Raw genomic sequence first — 17,982 nt, forward strand, 5'->3', positions numbered from 1 at the left:
CAGCACCGGCCAGGAGTCTGCCGTGGCTGACGGCAGGCTGCAGGCTGTGCCTGCAGGGAGGGGCCCTGGAGGAGGCTGCCAGCGAGGGGTCCCCCCCCAGCCGGGCTGGGGGGCTCCCTGGCGGTGCAGACACCCAGCCTAATGAAGACCAGACGTGCATTCCTGCCGGCTCAGACCATGGCGAAAGTTTCTCTCAAACTGTGGATATGCTTTTAGTCCTTTAGCTGGGCCGGGCCTCCTCTGTGACAGGCGCGTTTCTCCCTGGAGCTTGTGAGGTGGCCGCAGTGGTAGAGGAGCCCGTGCGGAGCACAGCTAAGCACCTGTGCGTGGCATGCAAGGCACGGCAGAGCGGCCGCAGCGGCGCTCGACCCACGCCACCGCGGAGCTGGCACGACCAAAGGGCGCCAGTCGGTGCCGGTGGGGGTGCAGCATGCCTGCGTGTCCCCGGGCCGTCCCCGGGCCGTCCCTGTGGCTCTTGTGAACGGCTGTGGAGGCCCCAGCAGGAGGTGAGCTCGGGGGCCTGCCGGCGCTCCCTCCCCTGCCTGCACCAACATGGGCACTGCCGGGCAGGAGCTGGGGCCAGCCCCAGCAGCCACACCTTCTCAGTGGGGTGGCGCGGCCTGGCCTGCCTGGCGGCGTCTGGAGAGCCTCTGGTCACCAGTGGGACTCGGGAGGGGAGGAGGGACAGGTAGCTCTCTGCCCGCCTCACAGGTCCTCCTTGGCCGACCACCGCGCCCCTCCTGCAGCGGACAGCTGGATTTCCAGGCCTTGCAGCCTTCCCGGCTCTGTTTGCCCACAAGCAGAACTTATCAGTAGCAGCAGGGTGCAGTTCCTCCGCTCCCAGCTGAAGTTTTCACTTTGATTACTACAAATCCTCAGGCCCCTGGGCCCAAAGCTCCTACTGCAGTTTGCAAATGGATTTTTATAGCACGTTAGTGCTGGGGAGATTCCAAGGAAAATAGTCCTCTCCAAATCAGAACCAGCTGCGACTTTCCCGGCCTGTGACTCACCGGGTGTTTAATTGGGTGGGAGAAGCGGCGGAGACACAGGGCTCAGTCAAGCCGGTGTTTGTTTTGCCCGGGTATCCTAGCCACAGCCTCCCAGCGCACCATCCACACCGCGTGTTTACTTAACTTTCTCTTCCCTCCTCACAGTTCCAATGATAAAGATGGAACCCACTGATGACTTCGAGTCCTCCCTGACATGTGGGCCCATGAGCCAGGGCCTGAGTCCCCTCCCCAGGCCCTGCTACAGCCAGCAGCTCGCCGTGCCGCCCGACCCAGTCTCCTGCCTCGTGGCCGGCTTTGCCCCCTGTCCACAGAGGAGCCCCATGATGCCAGCACCTCCCAGCACAAGCCCAAAGCTCCAGGACCTCTCTTCCACGGCCTACACCAAGGGCGTCTCTGGCCCGAGCCTCGGTCACCTGGGACTTCAGCCTCCCGCAGCGGATGCCCCGGCCATGCAGCCGGGCTCTGCGGAGCAGCCCCCGCCCGCCCTGCTGCAGCCCCAGGTGAGTCCACATCTGAGCAGTAGCTGCTCCCTTGGTTGCCAGCAGGCGCTCTGTCCCAACAGCCCCTCTTCTCCACCGCCGGCCGCCGCCCACGAACCAGCCTGCTCGCCGCCCTCCGCCCAGCCTCCCGTCCTGGGCCAGCAGCAGCGCCAGCTGCCGAAGGTTCAAAGAAACGTGTCTCCAGCTGCCGGGCCGGCGCCGCTGCCCGAGGCGCGTGAGGATGGTAGTGATAATTTGGCCCCTATTCCTGTAACAATCAAGCAAGAGCCTGAGGAGTTGGACCAGTTGTACCTGGACGATGGTAAGTGTCCGTGCAGGTGTCCCCTCTACCCACGCGCTCCAGAAGGAAGGAGGGCTGTGTGCGGTGACTGGCCCTCCGAGGGCACTGCTGGGCTGATGGTGGCGGCACTGCGCCAGGCTGTCCACACCGCCTCTGGACAGCGTCGGTCTCGGTGACCTGCCTGTGCGGCACGGGCCGACACTCAGGACCCTCGGGTGTGCTGGTGAAAGCTGAGTGAGTCACCGCTCAGCTGGAGCTCAGAGGAGGCCCCCCTGGGGTCACGGGGCAGCTGGAGCTCAGAGGAGGCCCCCTTGGGGTCACGGGGCAGCTGGAGCTCAGAGGAGGCCCCCCTGGGGTCATGGGGCAGCTGGAGCTCAGAGGAGGCCCCCCTGGGGTCACAGGGCAGCCTGGCCATCACAGCGCATGGACTAAGGGGCACCCTTGTGTACATTGTGTCCCGGCTAGAGGTGTGGACGTTGTAGTCCGGTGGCTGTGTCAAACTGTCAATGCGTTCCTGACAGCTCACGGGCCCTGGACACTGTGGCTCCGGCCAGGCCTCCGCCGCCTCCCGGGGAAGCGTGTAGGACACAACTGACCGTGGTGTGTCTGGCGGCAGACTGAGGTGGCAACACCACCCCTCGGCTGTTGTGTGAGTCTGTGTCGATGTGTTCTTGGGCACCATGCTACTCTGGCGAAGAGCCACCTCGCGGCCCGGCCAGGCCACAGCCCTCTGGTCTGCTGGCGCAGCGGGTTCCAGGTCCACTGGGGCCGTGGGTATGGCAGTCAGGTGTGGGGCGTTTTCCAGGACAGGTCGGGAGCAGGTGCTCACTCCTCCTCTAGCTGGGCCTAGACCCAGCTGGGCCCAGGGCTGCACTTGGGGGTGCGGGGCCTGCCCACTAAGATCAAGGCCTGTAGCTGCCCTTAGCCAATCAGCTCCCTCCCTGGCTGCCCTTAGCCAATCACCGGCCTCCCTGGCTGCCCTTAGCCAATCACCGGCCTCCCTGCAGCCGCCCTTAGCCAAAGTTCTCCCCCTCACATCCACACACTCGAGCTTCCGGTGGCCCTGCAAGGAGGCCCGTGGGAAGAGCCTGTGGACGTGGCTCGGTGCTCACTGAGGTCTGGACTCTGCACCTTGTTCTCCTCCGTGGGTTGGTCTGGCCAGGGAATAACGGAGCCTCTTTTAACAGCTCCCTGGAGACAGTCTAGCACTTAGGTGTTCCAGGGGACGACGCTCTGGTGTTTCAGTTTCAAAGGTTCTTGATGAACACTTGCTTGCAAATCCCAACTTAGTGTTTGAGGAGGATGCACACAAATTTTTGCTCAGAAATTATTAACCCACAAACCTGGTCCCTGTTCTGTGGCGTGCTTGCCGGTGTGCCTGTGTCTTCGTTGTGGTGTTGGAAGGGGCTCTGCGTGGCGTCCACTCCAGATCCACTCCGTAGGCCCCCCAAGATGGTCAGGACCACAGAGATGCTCTGTGATCACGGACGCTGCCTCCTCCTCCGTGTGCAGACATGCCGCACTCCCAGAGGGTGCCACCTGGACGCCCTGCCCAGGGAGAACACTGGTGCTTGTGCCAAAATTCTGACTTCTTTGCCCTGGGAAGTGCCGTGTGGTGCTGTGGGAATGTTGTCATCTGTCAAGACGGTGTGACCGACCAGCCCCGGTCCCCACATCTGGGCAGTACCCTCTGGCCCGGAGACAGGAAGCTGGCCTCAGCCAGGCTTCCCGCTGCCCCGGGTCGCCACGTCAGCGTCAGATGTGACTTTGTTGTGAGCGTGTGACACAGGGTGGTGCGTGTCTGGGGCAGGGCCACGCTTCCAGGAAGCGGTGGGCAGCGTCGATGGAGCCTGGTGCTTGCCCTGCGTACGTGGGATTGCTGTGTCAGAGCACTGTCTCCTGGGTCTGCATCAGAGCCTGAGGCCACCCATAGCATTTTGTGTCGTCATGACGCTTCATGCCATGAGCTGCAAGATTAGAAAGCGGCTGCCAGGAGCTCTCCGAAGGCCGGGTGGGGGCAGGCGCCCATCCGGGCCATGGTGTCTTTCCCCTCAGACTCAGTTGGACTTGGTTGCCTTCCAAGGAAAAGTGTATGGAGGCAAGTGGAGACACAGCTTTGAGTCAGAGGGGTAAACTCTGTTTCTAGTGGCGTCAGGGGCCATGGGAGATGCTGCGTGTGCAGGAGCTCACTCTATGTGTGAGCGTGCTGGCAGAGCCGGGGTCTCACCAGGCTGGCTCGGGAGCACAGGCTCTGGGACCCCCAGGGGCTTTCTTCTAGAATCTCCTGTGTGCTGGTATGGAGCATGTGGCCGTCCTGGCTGAAGGGTCACCAGGAGGCAGGGACAGAGGGCTGTGGCCGTGACCTAGAGAGCCTTTGGCGATGTAGCGTGGACAATGAGCGGACAGGACTCGTGTGGCCAGCCCCTCCTCCTCGCGCGTGCTTCCCCGGGTCCTTGGGCCTGCCTCGGCTCCCTCCTTGAGTCCGCCTGCCGGCCCCTCCTCACGCCAGCAGGGCAGGGCTGTTCCACCAGCCTCCTCTCGAGCTAAGAGGAGGCAGGAAGAATCTACTCCACATGTGTACTGGTTTTTATTTGTTTTGCTGGGTTCTGATTTTGCTTTGTAGCACTCTGGTGTGCGTGAGTGTACGGTAACGAGAGATGGAGTCCGGTTCCAGAGAGCCAGGGTGTGTGCTGGGAGCACCAGCTCTCAGAACAAGAGCGCTGGCTCGTGCTTGTTATCCTGGCTACTCACGAGGGATTGTTGTGTAAAACCAGCCCACGCCAAAAAGTCTGTGAGACTCCATTTCCAATTAACAGGCAGAATTCTGGGCTGGAGGTGTGGCTCAAGTAGTAGAACACCAGCTGTGAGCTTTGGAAAGCTGGGTGAGCACAGGGCCCTGAGTTCACACACACAAACAAGAGGTCGCTCATACAGGGACAGTGCTCACCTTGTGCTCAGTCTGCAGAGTGGCGCGCTAGAGCCGGCAGGGCAGTTAACATCGACGTATCATGAGAGATGCATTGCCATTTTTAGGACTCCAAAAGTTTTTGTTTCTACTCTAAAGTTTTGCTGTGAGAATACTTGGCCCATAAATAAATTTCAGTGATAACTTCTTTGTTCCAAATGTCTTCATAAGACGTAAGCTTTCCCCTTAGATTTCTCAAGAAGGGCTGAACCACAGGGCCACACTTTGAGGGTGTCAGTGTCCTGGACTTCACGTTAGTTAAATGTAGAGCTGCTCTGTTTCATTTGCGTATGTGTCTCGGAGCTCCCCACGGCTCCTTCCCTGAGCTACCGGTAGCAGAGTGGAGTCACGTGATGGCGCGCTGGTCCCAGGGGACTCTTTCGGTGGCACACGTAATGTGCTGTCTCCCTCGCACATCCACGTTCTCATTTCACACATCTGGAAACTCCCAAAGTCCTGAGGCACATGGAGATGATTCCGCGCACCACAGGGCACCAGCCAGAGTCACAGACGGAGGCCTGCACGCCTTGGTATGAGGGGCTGCGGCAGAGTCAGGGCTGGAGGCCCCTCCTCCTGCCGGCCTCCCCTCCCCCACCTCCACCCAGCAGCCGCCACAATGGGCCTTTCAGCTCCGCCACAGGCTCTTGGGTGTCCCGAGGTCTCCATGTCATTAAAACCACAAGCAGGTAGACAAGGCGGTCTGGTCCTGTCTGCCGGCTGTGCTAGCTCTCCCCGTTCACCCGCCCCTTCTTTCCTGAGCTTAAGTTGCTCTGGGAGAGAACAAAAAGCTTTCCTCATGGAAAGTTTTACTAAGCTGGCCGGGAGCCCAGGTCTGAGTCTTTCCTGTGGCTAACGATGATTGCTAGAGCCTGTGTGCAGCGATCAAACAGGAGCAGGGACCTGGGCCGCCACAGGATGGCTGGAAGAAAGAACTCCGTGACGCAGCCCACTCCCGGGGCCAGCCCCCTGCGCGGGGGTCACAGAGGAGGTGAAACGCACAGACACAGTACTGTGCACTACTCGGGGACAGACTTCTGTTGGCAGCGTAAACAGCAGGCCCAGGAGCAGCTCTCCTGAGACCCACGCCTGCTTCCCCCAGGCCCCGGCTGCCACCGCTGCCTGTGCAACCCAGCCTCTGTTTGCCTATGTGGGCAAGGAAGACGTGGAGGACCGTGTTGTGTGTGTGTGTGTGTGCGCGCATGCCACAGTACGTCTCTCTCTCTCACACACACACACAGGCACACACGGGCTGTTTCAGTTCTTGCCTATGTTTGCTCTCCTGTCCGCCCCCCACCTCTGGGAAAGGCAGGAGAGACGGCGTGAGCCTGAGGACAGAGGCAGGGCCAGGCCGGCCCGGGCTGTCCGTGTCTGGCGTCCGAGCTTGTGTGGCCGGAGCTGTGGCTCTGGGCGGCAGCCGAGTCACGCTCTTTCCGCAGGGCATGTGTGTGTCCACCGAGGACACGCACATGCGTGCTCTGGCGTGTCAGCTCTGTCACCTGCCGGGCCGTGGCACCTGGGAAGGAGAGGCCCACGGGGCACTGGAGCTGAGGGTCCGGGTGCTGTTTCTACTTGCCTGGTGTAGACACGGAGAATACAATGCTTTGCAGCGTGCCTTATTTCTAATCAAATGATCCTTTATACTCACTGTCCTCTGCAAACTTGAAGGGGAAATTTGAAGCGATTGTTTCTGCTGCTTTTAACAGCTTTTTACTCCTTAAAAAATGGAGCTTAGCTTATTTCCTTCTTTAAATAGTTTTTGAAATTATTAACGTGAGGGAAGAAGATAGAGTAAAGAATGAGTTAGAAAAGGTTCTGTGAACCTGAGGGTTATAGCAGTCACAGTCGGTAGTGAGCAGGCCGCTGTTCAGCTGTGACCGTCCGGCAGTGTGGATCTGTGTTTGTGGTGTTTTGTTACTGCTTCTCCTGGGCGAGGTCTGAGTCGTAGCACAGTGGTGGTGTTTGAGTTGTTCATGATCACAGTGCTGGTTTTTCCACTTCCTTCTACAGAAAGGTTTAGTCCTCACAGAAACGCCTTCCCTGACTCCTCTCCATCCACACTCAGCCCGCATGGCGGTCTGCGCGGCTCTGTCCATGGGTACGCCCAGCTCAGAGCATCCTCACTTCAGAACGAGCACCCTCTGTGATTGGGCAAATAGTTCGCCGCCAGCAGAATGCACAGCTGTAAAACCTGGTGGCTGAGGCGGAGTAACCACGCGTGGAGAGCCGTCTGCTGGAGGCCCCACGCACAGGGCTCCTGGGAGCACTCGCGGCCCAGGCGGTGAGCCCCTGCAGAGCAGGCAGGCCCAGGGTCCGGGCCCCAGAGGTGAGCCCCTGCGGAGCAGGCGGGCCCAGGGTCCGGGCCCCAGAGGTGAGCCCCTGCGGAGCAGGCGGGCCCAGGGTCCGGGCCCCAGAGGTGAGCCCCTGCGGAGCAGGCGGGCCCAGGGTCCGGGCCCCAGAGGTGAGCCCCTGCGGAGCAGGCGGGCCCAGGGTCTGGACTCCGCTCAGTTCTGAAGCCTGAGGAAGCAAAGCACGCCCTGTTCTTCATCCAAGATTCCTTTTTTTTTTTTTTTGGTCGGTCGTGGGTCTTGAACTCTGGGCCTGGGTGCTGTCCCTCAGCTCTTCAACTCAAGGCTAGCGCTCTACCACTTGAGCCACAGCATCACTTCCAGTTTTCTAGTGGTTTATTGTAGATAAGAGTCTCACAGACTTTCCTGCCTGGGCTGGCTTTGAACCGCAATCCTCAGATCTCAGCCCCCTGAGTATCTAGGATGACAGGCGTGAGCCACTGGTGCTGTTAGCCTGGTGATAACTTAGGCAGGGCAGAGAGAAGCGGTGTGCCCAGCCAGGCACAGGGGTCCTGGGCCCGAAGAGGCCTGGCCTTGGTAAGAGCAAAGGGTGGTGCTTTCTCTGGGGCCCCCCTTCCCACCCCTCCCTGTGGAGTCAGTCCTGGGAGAGCCACAGCTCAATGATGGAGGCCAGGCTTGGTTAAAAGCCCCACAGCTCAGGCAGCGTCGGAACTGGTCCAACAGCTCCCTGGAACATCGCCATGCCCAGGGAGCAAGTGTGGTGACTGCAGTTGTGATGCTGTGCGGTCGTGATGCTGTGTGATGATGCTGTGTGATGATGGTGTGTGATGCTGTGTGATGATGCTGTGTGATGATGCTGTGTGATGCTGTGTGATGCTGTGTGATGATGCTGTGTGATGATGCTGTGTGATGCTGTGTGATGCTGTGTGATGATGCTGTGTGATGATGCTGTGTGATGCTGTGTGATGCTGTGTGATGATGCTGTGTGATGATACTGTGTGATGCTGTGTGATGATGCTGTGTGATGATGCTGTGTGGTGATGCTGTGTGGTGATGCTGTGTGATGCTGTGTGGTGATGCTGTGTGATGATGCTGTGTGATGCTGTGTGATGATGCTGTGTGGTGATGCTGTGTGATGCTGTGTGATGATGCTGTGTGGTGATGCTGTGTGATGCTGTGTGATGATGCTGTGTGATGATACTGTGTGATGCTGTGTGATGATGCTGTGTGGTGATGCTGTGTGGTGATGCTGTGTGATGCTGTGTGATGATGCTGTGTGATGATACTGTGTGATGCTGTGTGATGATGCTGTGTGATAATGCTGTGTGATGATGCTGTGTGATGATGCTGTGTGGTGATGCTGTGTGATGATGCTGTGTGATGCTGTGTGATGATGCTGTGTGATGCTGTGTGGTGATGCTGTGTGATGCTGTGTGATGCTGTGTGATGATGCTGTGTGATGATGGTGTGTGATGCTGTGTGATGATGCTGTGTGATGCTGTGTGATGCTGTGTAATGATGCTGTGTGATGCTGTGTGGTGATGCTGTGTGATGATGCTGTGTGATGCTGTGTGGTGATGCTGTGTGATGATGCTGTGTGATGATACTGTGTGATGCTGTGTGATGATGCTGTGTGATGATGCTGTGTGATGCTGTGTGATGATGCTGTGTGATGCTGTGTTGTGATGCTGTGTGATGATGCTGTGTGATGCTGTGTGATGCTGTGATGATGCTGTGTGATGATGCTGTGTTGTGATGCTGTGTGATGATGCTGTGTGATGCTGTGTGATGATGCTGTGTGATGATACTGTGTGATGCTGTGTGATGATGCTGTGTGGTGATGCTGTGTGATGATGCTGTGTGATGATGCTGTGTGGTGATGCTGTGTGATGATGCTGTGTGATGCTGTGTGATGATGCTGTGTGATGATGCTGTGTGGTGATGCTGTGTGATGATGCTGTGTGATGCTGTGTGATGATGCTGTGTGATGATGCTGTGTGATGATGCTGTGTGGTGATGCTGTGTGGTGATGCTGTGTGGTGATGCTGTGTGATGCTGTGTGGTGATGCTGTGTGATGATGCTGTGTGATGCTGTGTGATGATGCTGTGTGATGCTGTGTGATGATGCTGTGTGATGCTGTGTGATGATGCTGTGTGATGATGCTGTGTGATGCTGTGTGATGATGCTGTGTGATGCTGTGTGATGCTGTGTGATGATGCTGTGTGATGCTGTGTGGTGATGCTGTGTGATGCTGTGTGATGCTGTGTGATGATGCTGTGTGATGATGCTGTGTGATGCTGTGTGATGATGCTGTGTGGTGATGCTGTGTGATGATGCTGTGTGATGCTGTGTGATGATGCTGTGTGATGATGCTGTGTGATGATGCTGTGTGGTGATGCTGTGTGATGATGCTGTGTGATGCTGTGTGATGATGCTGTGTGATGATGCTGTGTGGTGATGCTGTGTGATGCTGTGTGATGCTGTGTGATGATGCTGTGTGATGATACTGTGTGATGCTGTGTGATGATGCTGTGTGGTGATGCTGTGTGATGATGCTGTGTGATGCTGTGTGGTGATGCTGTGTGATGATGCTGTGTGATGCTGTGTGATGATGCTGTGTGATGATGCTGTGTGATGCTGTGTGGTGATGCTGTGTGATGATGCTGTGTGATGCTGTGTGATGATGCTGTGTGGTGATGCTGTGTGATGATGCTGTGTGATGATACTGTGTGATGCTGTGTGATGATGCTGTGTGATGATGCTGTGTGATGCTGTGTGATGATGCTGTGTGATGCTGTGTGATGATGCTGTGTGATGCTGTGTGATGCTGTGATGATGCTGTGTGATGATGCTGTGTTGTGATGCTGTGTTGTGATGCTGTGTGATGCTGTGTGATGATGCTGTGTGATGATGCTGTGTGGTGATGCTGTGTGATGATGCTGTGTGATGATGCTGTGTGATGATGCTGTGTGATGCTGTGTGATGATGCTGTGTGATGATGCTGTGTGATGCTGTGTGATGATGCTGTGTGATGATGCTGTGTGATGCTGTGTGATGATGCTGTGTGGTGATACTGTGTGATGATGTGTGGTGATGCTGTGTGATGCTGTGTGATGATGCTGTGTGATGCTGTGTGGTGATGCTGTGTGATGATGCTGTGTGATGATGCTGTGTGATGATGCTGTGTGATGCTGTGTGATGATGCTGTGTGATGATGCTGTGTGATGCTGTGTGATGATGCTGTGTGATGATGCTGTGTGATGCTGTGTGATGATGCTGTGTGGTGATACTGTGTGATGCTGTGTGGTGATGCTGTGTGGTGCTGTGTGATGATGCTGTGTGATGCTGTGTGGTGATGCTGTGCTGTGTGTTGACGCTGTGCGGTGGTGATGCTGTGTGGTGGTGATGCTTCGAGCTGCTCAGGGCTGTGAAGAACCTGGACCCCCACGAATAGCTGTGAGGCCCTCAGGGCTCTGACATGGGGCACACAGGCAACTGCACCTGTTCATGATGAGGAAGCACCCAGCGCTCACCTCCGCTCAACCCTGACACCCTTCACAGGCAGAAGTGAAACGTGGCTGAGCTCGCTCGTCAGCCTGCCCGCGAAATGGGCTAACCCAGATTTCCTGGTAAAAGGCTGGGGATGTAGTGGCTTAGGGTATAGGAGCCGCCCTGGGCCTTTGAAGACCGGCCAGCCCCGTGGACCTCAGGGTGAACCCCAGGAGCAACCTGAAAACAAAAACAAACATTTTTGCTTGTTTGTTTCAAGGGAACAGAAAACTCAGTTTCTCCATGCTTCAAGAAATACAGACTCTCTGGACTAGGCTCGGGGAAGCAGTATTCAAGTGAGCAACAAGGCAGACGATGCTAACAGCAAGCCCTGATAAAGGGGTCTTCATCCAGAGTTGAAATAATACGTCATCCTGATGGGAATTTTCAGGGTAAAAAGTAGGAGACCTGAAAATGTGTTCCATACACTGGGAAAACCTAGCAGTCCCTGGAAAATAGCCCTGAGGTTCCCAGGGCTGGAACAAGTAGTAAAGGCTTTTTAATCACTATTTAAACATATTCAGAGAATAAAGGAGACTCCATTAAAGTAGGAAAGACAAATATGTCTTAATAGAGAATGTCAATAATCAGCTTTTTTAAAGAGCCAAATAGGAATGCTAAGATCGAAAAATACAATACCTTAATGAACATGTGTTAGAAAGAGTGAGCCCTAGATTTGAGGGGAAAGGGGATAAATAAAGCCTGAAGACGTCTCAGTTATCAGTCTAAAGAACTGAAAGAAAAATGGAGGGGGAAAAAGGAGAGCCTCAGAGACATGGGACACTAGAAGCATAAAAATGTGGACATTTTCAGAGTACCAAAACCAGGAGGAAGGAAAGAGTAGGAAAACATGAAGAAATAATGACCAAAACCAAAGTTGGTGAGAAGATTGTTTTACACATCCAAAGAGGCCAACAAACTCCAAGGGGGACGCAATAAGAGTCATACCTTGCCATGCGTTAGCCAAGTTGTCAAATCAAGACAACTTTCTCCTGATGGCCGCAAGGGGAATGCTGGGCTCACCAACTCCCGAGGAAGACGGAATCTCCAGACTAAGACCAGAGCTGCCGGGGGGGGGGCGGGGGGGGGGGGGACACCTGAAGGAAAGAGACATCGGCCAGGCACAGCCAGGCTCCAAAGGTGAAGGATAAACAGGGATACTTCCAGATAAAGATGATCCTGACCAGAAGTGCTAAAGGAAGTCCTCTAGATTGAGTACAACTCAGACCCACACAAGGAAATATAAAGTAAAAGGTAAACAAAATATACAACAAAGCATACGTACATATATATACAAAGTATACAAACATATAGCCGGCTGCTGGTGGCTCACACCTGTAATCCTAGCTACTCAGGAGGCTGAGATCTGAGGATCGCGGTTCAAAGCCAGCCCGGGCAGGAGAGACTGTGAGACTCCTAGCCCCACGACCGACAAAAAAAAAAGTATACAAACATATATGACTGCATAAACATTTGTGTGTGTGTCAGTTGTGGGGCTTGAACTCTGGTCCTGGGCACTGTCCATCAGCTTTTCAGCTCAAGGCAAGCATTCTACCACTTGAGCCACAGTGCCACTTCCAGTTTTCTGGTGATTTATTGGAGATAAGAGTCTCATGGATTTTCCTGCCCAAGCTGGCTTTGAACCGCAATCCTCAGATCTCAGCCTCCTGAGTAGCTAGGATTACAGGTGTGAGCCACCGGCGCCCAGTCCTCATATTTTAAAAAGTTCTTCTATTTCACAAGAAATCTCTATAAGACCATGTTTATAAACTATGATGATGGGGAGCTGGGAAGGTGGCTCAGTGGTAGAGTGCTTGCCTCCCATGCATGAGGCCCTGGGTTCGATTCTCCAGCACCACACAAGTGAAAAAAAGCCAGAAGTGGCACTGTGGCTCAAGTGGTAGAGCGCTAGCCTTGAGCTGAAGAGCTGAGGGACAGCACCCAGGCCCAGAGTTCAGGCCCCACGACTAACAAAAAAAGCCCATTAAATAAAAACCATGGTGCTGGGCTTATAGTCAATAAGGGAGGAAGGGACAGGAAGAAACTGTTAGAGCAAAGGGTTTATGCATTATTAGAAATGAATTCATATTACTATGAAATGACCAGCAGCAAAAAATTACTAGCAAAGTGGCAAGCACAAATTCTGCCACACTCAATGTAAATGGACCAAACATTCCAACAAAAAAGATGGAGGTTATCGTACTTGATTTGAAAAGCCAGAACAAAAATAAGACCTATGTATTTGCTGTCTATAACGGTCATCCTTTAGAGTTGAGGGCACGGATGTGTTGCAAGTTAAAGGGTGGACGTGATGGTGCGGAGGGCGACCAGAAGAGCTCCACGCAGCTGTGCCCCGGCAGCAGCCTCCGGTCCCTGTGTGATGAGGAAGGGGAGGTTTGTGTGGGTCCCAGGGTGAGGACGGGTGAGGACCTTCTCCTGGAGGCTGCTGTGGGCCCAGCAGGAAGTCTGGGAGGGGGCAGGCCCCCTCCAAGCACACTCCTGGGGAAGGGGACCCCACGGGGCCCCTCTGAATGGCTCCACTTCCCAAGAGCTCCCCTGGGATTAAGTCTCCAGTCACAATGGCCCCTTTGAGGACACAAACAGATCCAAACCATAGCAACTACCACGACACCAAATGAGCTTCCTGACAAGAAGTGTTACTGCAGACAAAGAAATCAGAGATGACCTTCTCTTTAGCATTTTATACTGATGGAAGAATAAACGGGGCCACATACACATTGTGAGCATATCAGTACCCGCAATGGAGCCCTGCACCTGATAGAAATGAAGGAAGGCAACTCAAACGTAATTGCTAGAGACTGTGACATTTCACTCCCAATAACGGACTTCTTACTAGGTCATAAAGCAGCCATAATGCACTTACAAACATTCTAATTTAAAAGATTAAATAGGGAACCCACAACAAAGATGAGAGAACTTCATGAAGTTTTGGGAAGCTAACACAGTTCCAAATGTTCTCTGCCTTACATTAGGAAGTCTGAGGAAAATTGGAAAATATTTTGAACTGAAGCCAAATGAAGCACAACATTTTAAGATTTATAGGACACAGAAGAGGCAAGGCTTTGGGGAATTTGTATCTTTAAATGCCTGTATTAGAAACAATAAAGATCTCAAATCAGTAATTTTGAAAATGTTGAAAAAGGAGAGAAAAGTTGAGTCAAGAGAGGCAGAAGGAAGGAGTAACAAGATAAAAGCAGAAAGCAACAAACAGAAAAGAGAGAGAGAAGAAAGTTAAAAGCTAATAGTTTGAAAAGAAAGAAGTATTTAATTAGTTCAACCAAGAAAAGATAAGAATAAAAGAAGGGAAATTACACACTGGCTCCTAAGAGACAAAAAGATCACACAAAAAAAAAACCTTTTGCCAACAAATACAACAACCTAGGAAATGGAAAAATTCTTAGAAAGACACAAATTAAGCTAACTCACGAAGAAACCGAAAATTCTGAATAGATCTACAGCAAGAGGAAAAAAAGTAACTTAAAAGCTACCCTCAAAGAAAAGCCTAGAAAACATTCATGAAATCTGCTAAACATTACAAAGAGAAAAATAATATAACACTCTATAAATACTTCTGGAAAACAGGAGAAGAAAGAATAACCCAGAAACAGTCAAACAAAGCTACCAGACTATGGGAACAAAACCCACAACGAAGCTCCAGATCTACCTGGGCCTAACACACAGAGACTGCCCACCATCCCCAAGTGGATATAAACTGGCTTCACACTAAGTGCCAAGGAAGTACCATGAAATAAAAAACAGAAGCCACACGGTCATCTGCATGGATGCTTAGACCCCCGCCAGGGCAGTGGCGACAGGCCCAGGACCCCTGCGGACTCCAGGGCTGTCAGATGGCGGAGGTCTCTCTGGAAGCCACGGTGACCTTGCACTAACCAGGAAGAGGCTGAAGGCTTCTCCCCTGAGAGAAGGAAGAAGGCCCAGATTCCACATTTCTCTACCCTCAACACTATCCAGAGGGTCTGCCCAGTGCCATCAGGCAAGATAAAAAAGGAAGAAATAGATATGCTTTTTTTTCCCAGCTAACATGACCCATGACACATATGTAGAAAATCCTAAGAAATCCAGAACAAATAGAGGAGGGGCAGGGGAGGGAGGGGCAGAGGAGGGAGGGGCAGGGGAGAGGAGGGGCGGGGGAGGGAGGGGCGGGGGAGGGAGGGGCGGGGGAGAGGAGGGGCGGGGGAGGGAGGGGCGGGGGAGGGGCGGGGGAGGGAGGGGAGGGGGAGGGGAGGGGAGGGGGAGGGGAGGGGCGGGGGAGGGAGGGGCGGGAGAGGGGAGGGGCGGGGGAGGGAGGGGCGGGGGAGGGAGGGGCGGGGGAGAGGAGGGGCGGGGGAGGGAGGGGCGGGGGGAGAGGAGGGGCGGGAGAGGGAGGGGCGGGGGAGAGGAGGGGCGGGGGAGAGGAGGGGCGGGGGAGGGAGGGGCGGGGGAGGGGAGGGGCGGGGGAGAGGAGGGGCGGGGGAGGGAGGGGAGGTTAATTAAGCCCAGGGTTAAAACTAATTTTTAGTGAGATAGGTACCAATCAATTCTATTTCTTTATTTTTTTTTTTTGGGTCTGGTCGTGGGGCCTGATCTCTGGGCCTGGGCGCTGTCCCTCAGCTCTTCAGCTCAAGGCTAGCACTCTACCACTTGAGCCACAGTGCCACTTCTGTTTTTTTTTCTTTTTTGCTTATGTGGTGCTGAGGAATCGAACCCAGGACCTCAGGCATGCAAGGCAAGCGCTCTACCACTGAGCCACCTTCCCAGCCCTCAATTTTATTTCTATATACAAGGAATAATTTAAAAATCAAATCAAGTACACCCACAAAACAACTCACAAGTAATTGTGTATTTAAATATAAGAGCCAAAATAATTAAATGTCTTAGACGATAACATTTGGTAACATTCAAGACCTTAGATTTGGACGTGGCACTGTGGCTCAAATGGTAGAGCTCACCTTAAGCTGAAGAGCTGAGGGACAGCACTCAGGCCCAGAGTTCAGGCCCCATAACCAAAAAAAAAAAAAAAACAAAACAAAAGAAAGAAACCCTTAGGTTTCTTAAATATAACACCAGAAACATAGGTCACAGAATATTTAGAAAATGACAAATGGACATCAAAAATCAACCACTTTGTACTGCAAAAGATAGCATTGAGAAAATGAAAAAGGGAGCAATGCACTAGCAGAACATGTCTATAAAACAACTGTTGTGTGGAAGGTTTACCTCTAAAACTGACACATGGAACCAAACCCTCCCAACACAGTAAAAGTAAAATAGCATAGAAGATGTTGACACCCGTAATCTATAAAGAAGACCAAGGAATGGCCACTGGCTGCAGTCGTGGCTATGCGATCTGTTGGTCAGCAGTGGGCTGCGGGTCCACAGAAGCCGAGGCTTAGAGGTGCTGGGCCCTGCTCTGCGTGAACGGCGCTCGAGGCTGCCTTTGTCAGGACTCCCCTCGCCGGGGACACGGGGTCCCGGGTGCAGGCTGCTCACACTCTTGGTCATGGGCAGTGCAAATGAAGGTTACGGCAGGCGCCACCTTCCCTCAGGGCAGCGTGGTGGCAGCTCCACCGCAGAGGACTTGGAGGACCGCACACCGCGCCGGAGGGAGGTGGTACTGCCACTTTGGCAATTCCTTAAAGCAGAAAACAAACGGGCCGTAGAGCGTACCCATTCCACCGAGGGCGGTGCGCACGCCCACCCCAGACTGCTGGCAGTGTTCTTCACGCTGTGCCCAGGCCCGCGGCCATACACGGGATAGTGTGCGACACACTTGTACCCCGCTGTGAAGAGGAAGGGGCACTGACTCACGCTGGGCACGGAAGGATCTGGAAAGCACCAAGTGGATAATACACAAGGCCAATATCCCATGGTCCGTTCACACAAACTGTCCCGAGGAGGTGTGGCCGGAGGCAGCCCCAGGGCTGCGATGACCTTAGGGTGATGGAAATGTTCTGGAAGGCTCCGTGGTGGCTGCACCATGTGGTAGGTTTACAGCTTGTACCCTAGCCTTGGGAGGTCTCCTCCAGCGCGTGGTTCGGCGGAGCGCGGGGATGGTCGCCGTGCCGTGTTCTCTTTGCTTTTGCACCAGTGAGCTCTGCGTGTGCTGTTTGTGCAGACGGCTGGTCTTCCGAGGAGGCCCACGGTCGGTGCGTGCTCCTGGTGCCGGCCCCAGTGGCAGCATGGTTCCGGGGAGCGGCAGCTGGTTGGGGTCCACGGCTCTGGGTGCCCTTCAGAGGCCGAGACTGCGGGGTCAGCCGCCAGGCCTGCCCAGGCCTCCTGGCGTCAGCCTTTCTGAGGCTGCTCTTGGTGCCCTCACCCCGGGGGTGGACTGGGGAACAGGGGGGGCCTCTGGGGAGCCTGCCTCCATCTCCCCACATCTGTCCTGAGGGACTGCTGTGGTCGACCTCTTAGAATACAAGGGCAGAGCGGCCAGGCCCCGCCCTCGGTGCCTGGCTTCCTCCTGGGAGAGCAGGAGGCCTAACGGTTGGGGGGGGCAGGGCCAGGAGGAGGCCTAACGGTTCTGGGGTGAGGGACAGGGCCAGGAGGAGGACCCACGGTTCTCGGAGCGGGGCAGGGTCTGTCTTGGGGTCTACGTGTGCCGGCTCTGAGCTCCGGCCCAGGCTGACTGGCCTTGGAGCAGGGACAGTAACGCGGGTTTGCATCTGGCCTCTGCAGGCCGGACACAGGACGCAGACTGCTGGCTTTGGGGCTTGGACTCTAGGGTCTGCGTGTCGCTGCTGAATGGCCGCGTGTATCTCGAGGATCCTTTTGCTCTGTCCAGATTTCGTTTTGACTTAGAGCTCTTCCTTCCTCCCAGATTACAACGTGACACACAGCAAAGGGCCAGAGAGCGCGCCGCATCCGCCGCCAGGGCCTGCAAGCCCCGATACACAGGACAACAGGCGGGCGGCGGGCCTGAGTTATCACTCCCAGACACAGGCCTCACTCCCAGCTGCGACAGAGCGGGATGCGGGGGGAGGCCTGGCCCGCCCTCCGAGCCCCAAGGTGCCTGCCTCGACTGCCTATCAGAGCTCCCAGGCTGGATGGAGGCCAGCGTGGAAACAGCAGGGCTCAGACACCGGGCTCTGGCTCCACGCAGAACAGGTTGTAGAGAAGGGACAGAGGGTCGCAGTGGCCCCGGCCGGGGGGTGCGGAGCCCTGGTCGCCGCAGATTGCCGGGTGTGTCTTGGAGAGTGGAGGTGGGCTGGCACCCACAAGTCGGAGGGGCAGGTTCTGCTCCCGGAGGGTACTCCGCTCCCCGGGCTCCTGCCCTGAAAGCCAGCGGCCCTCCCTCTGCCCACAAAGCGGACGGGCTGCCGTCTGGCTCAGGTGTGTGCACCGGTGACTTCC

General features: G+C 55.1%; 1 protein-coding gene across 3 annotated transcripts in view; it reads left to right on the forward strand.

The window, feature by feature from the left end:
* Positions 1–17,982, forward strand: part of Nfatc1 (nuclear factor of activated T cells 1) — a 127,269-nt gene that overhangs the window by 89,591 nt on the left and 19,696 nt on the right. For 2 of the 3 annotated variants that reach the window (XM_042668318.1, XM_042668319.1), the window contains exon 9: positions 1,155–1,811. In XM_042668318.1, coding sequence (XP_042524252.1) covers positions 1,155–1,811 — 657 coding nt within the window. The remainder of the gene's footprint in view (positions 1–1,154; positions 1,812–17,982) is intronic. The other variant, XM_042668320.1, reaches the window with a different exon arrangement.

The sequence above is a fragment of the Dipodomys spectabilis genome, unplaced genomic scaffold (assembly GCF_019054845.1).
Source record: "Dipodomys spectabilis isolate Male_0828 unplaced genomic scaffold, ASM1905484v1 ptg000432l, whole genome shotgun sequence".
NCBI classification, from domain to species: domain Eukaryota; kingdom Metazoa; phylum Chordata; class Mammalia; order Rodentia; family Heteromyidae; genus Dipodomys; species Dipodomys spectabilis.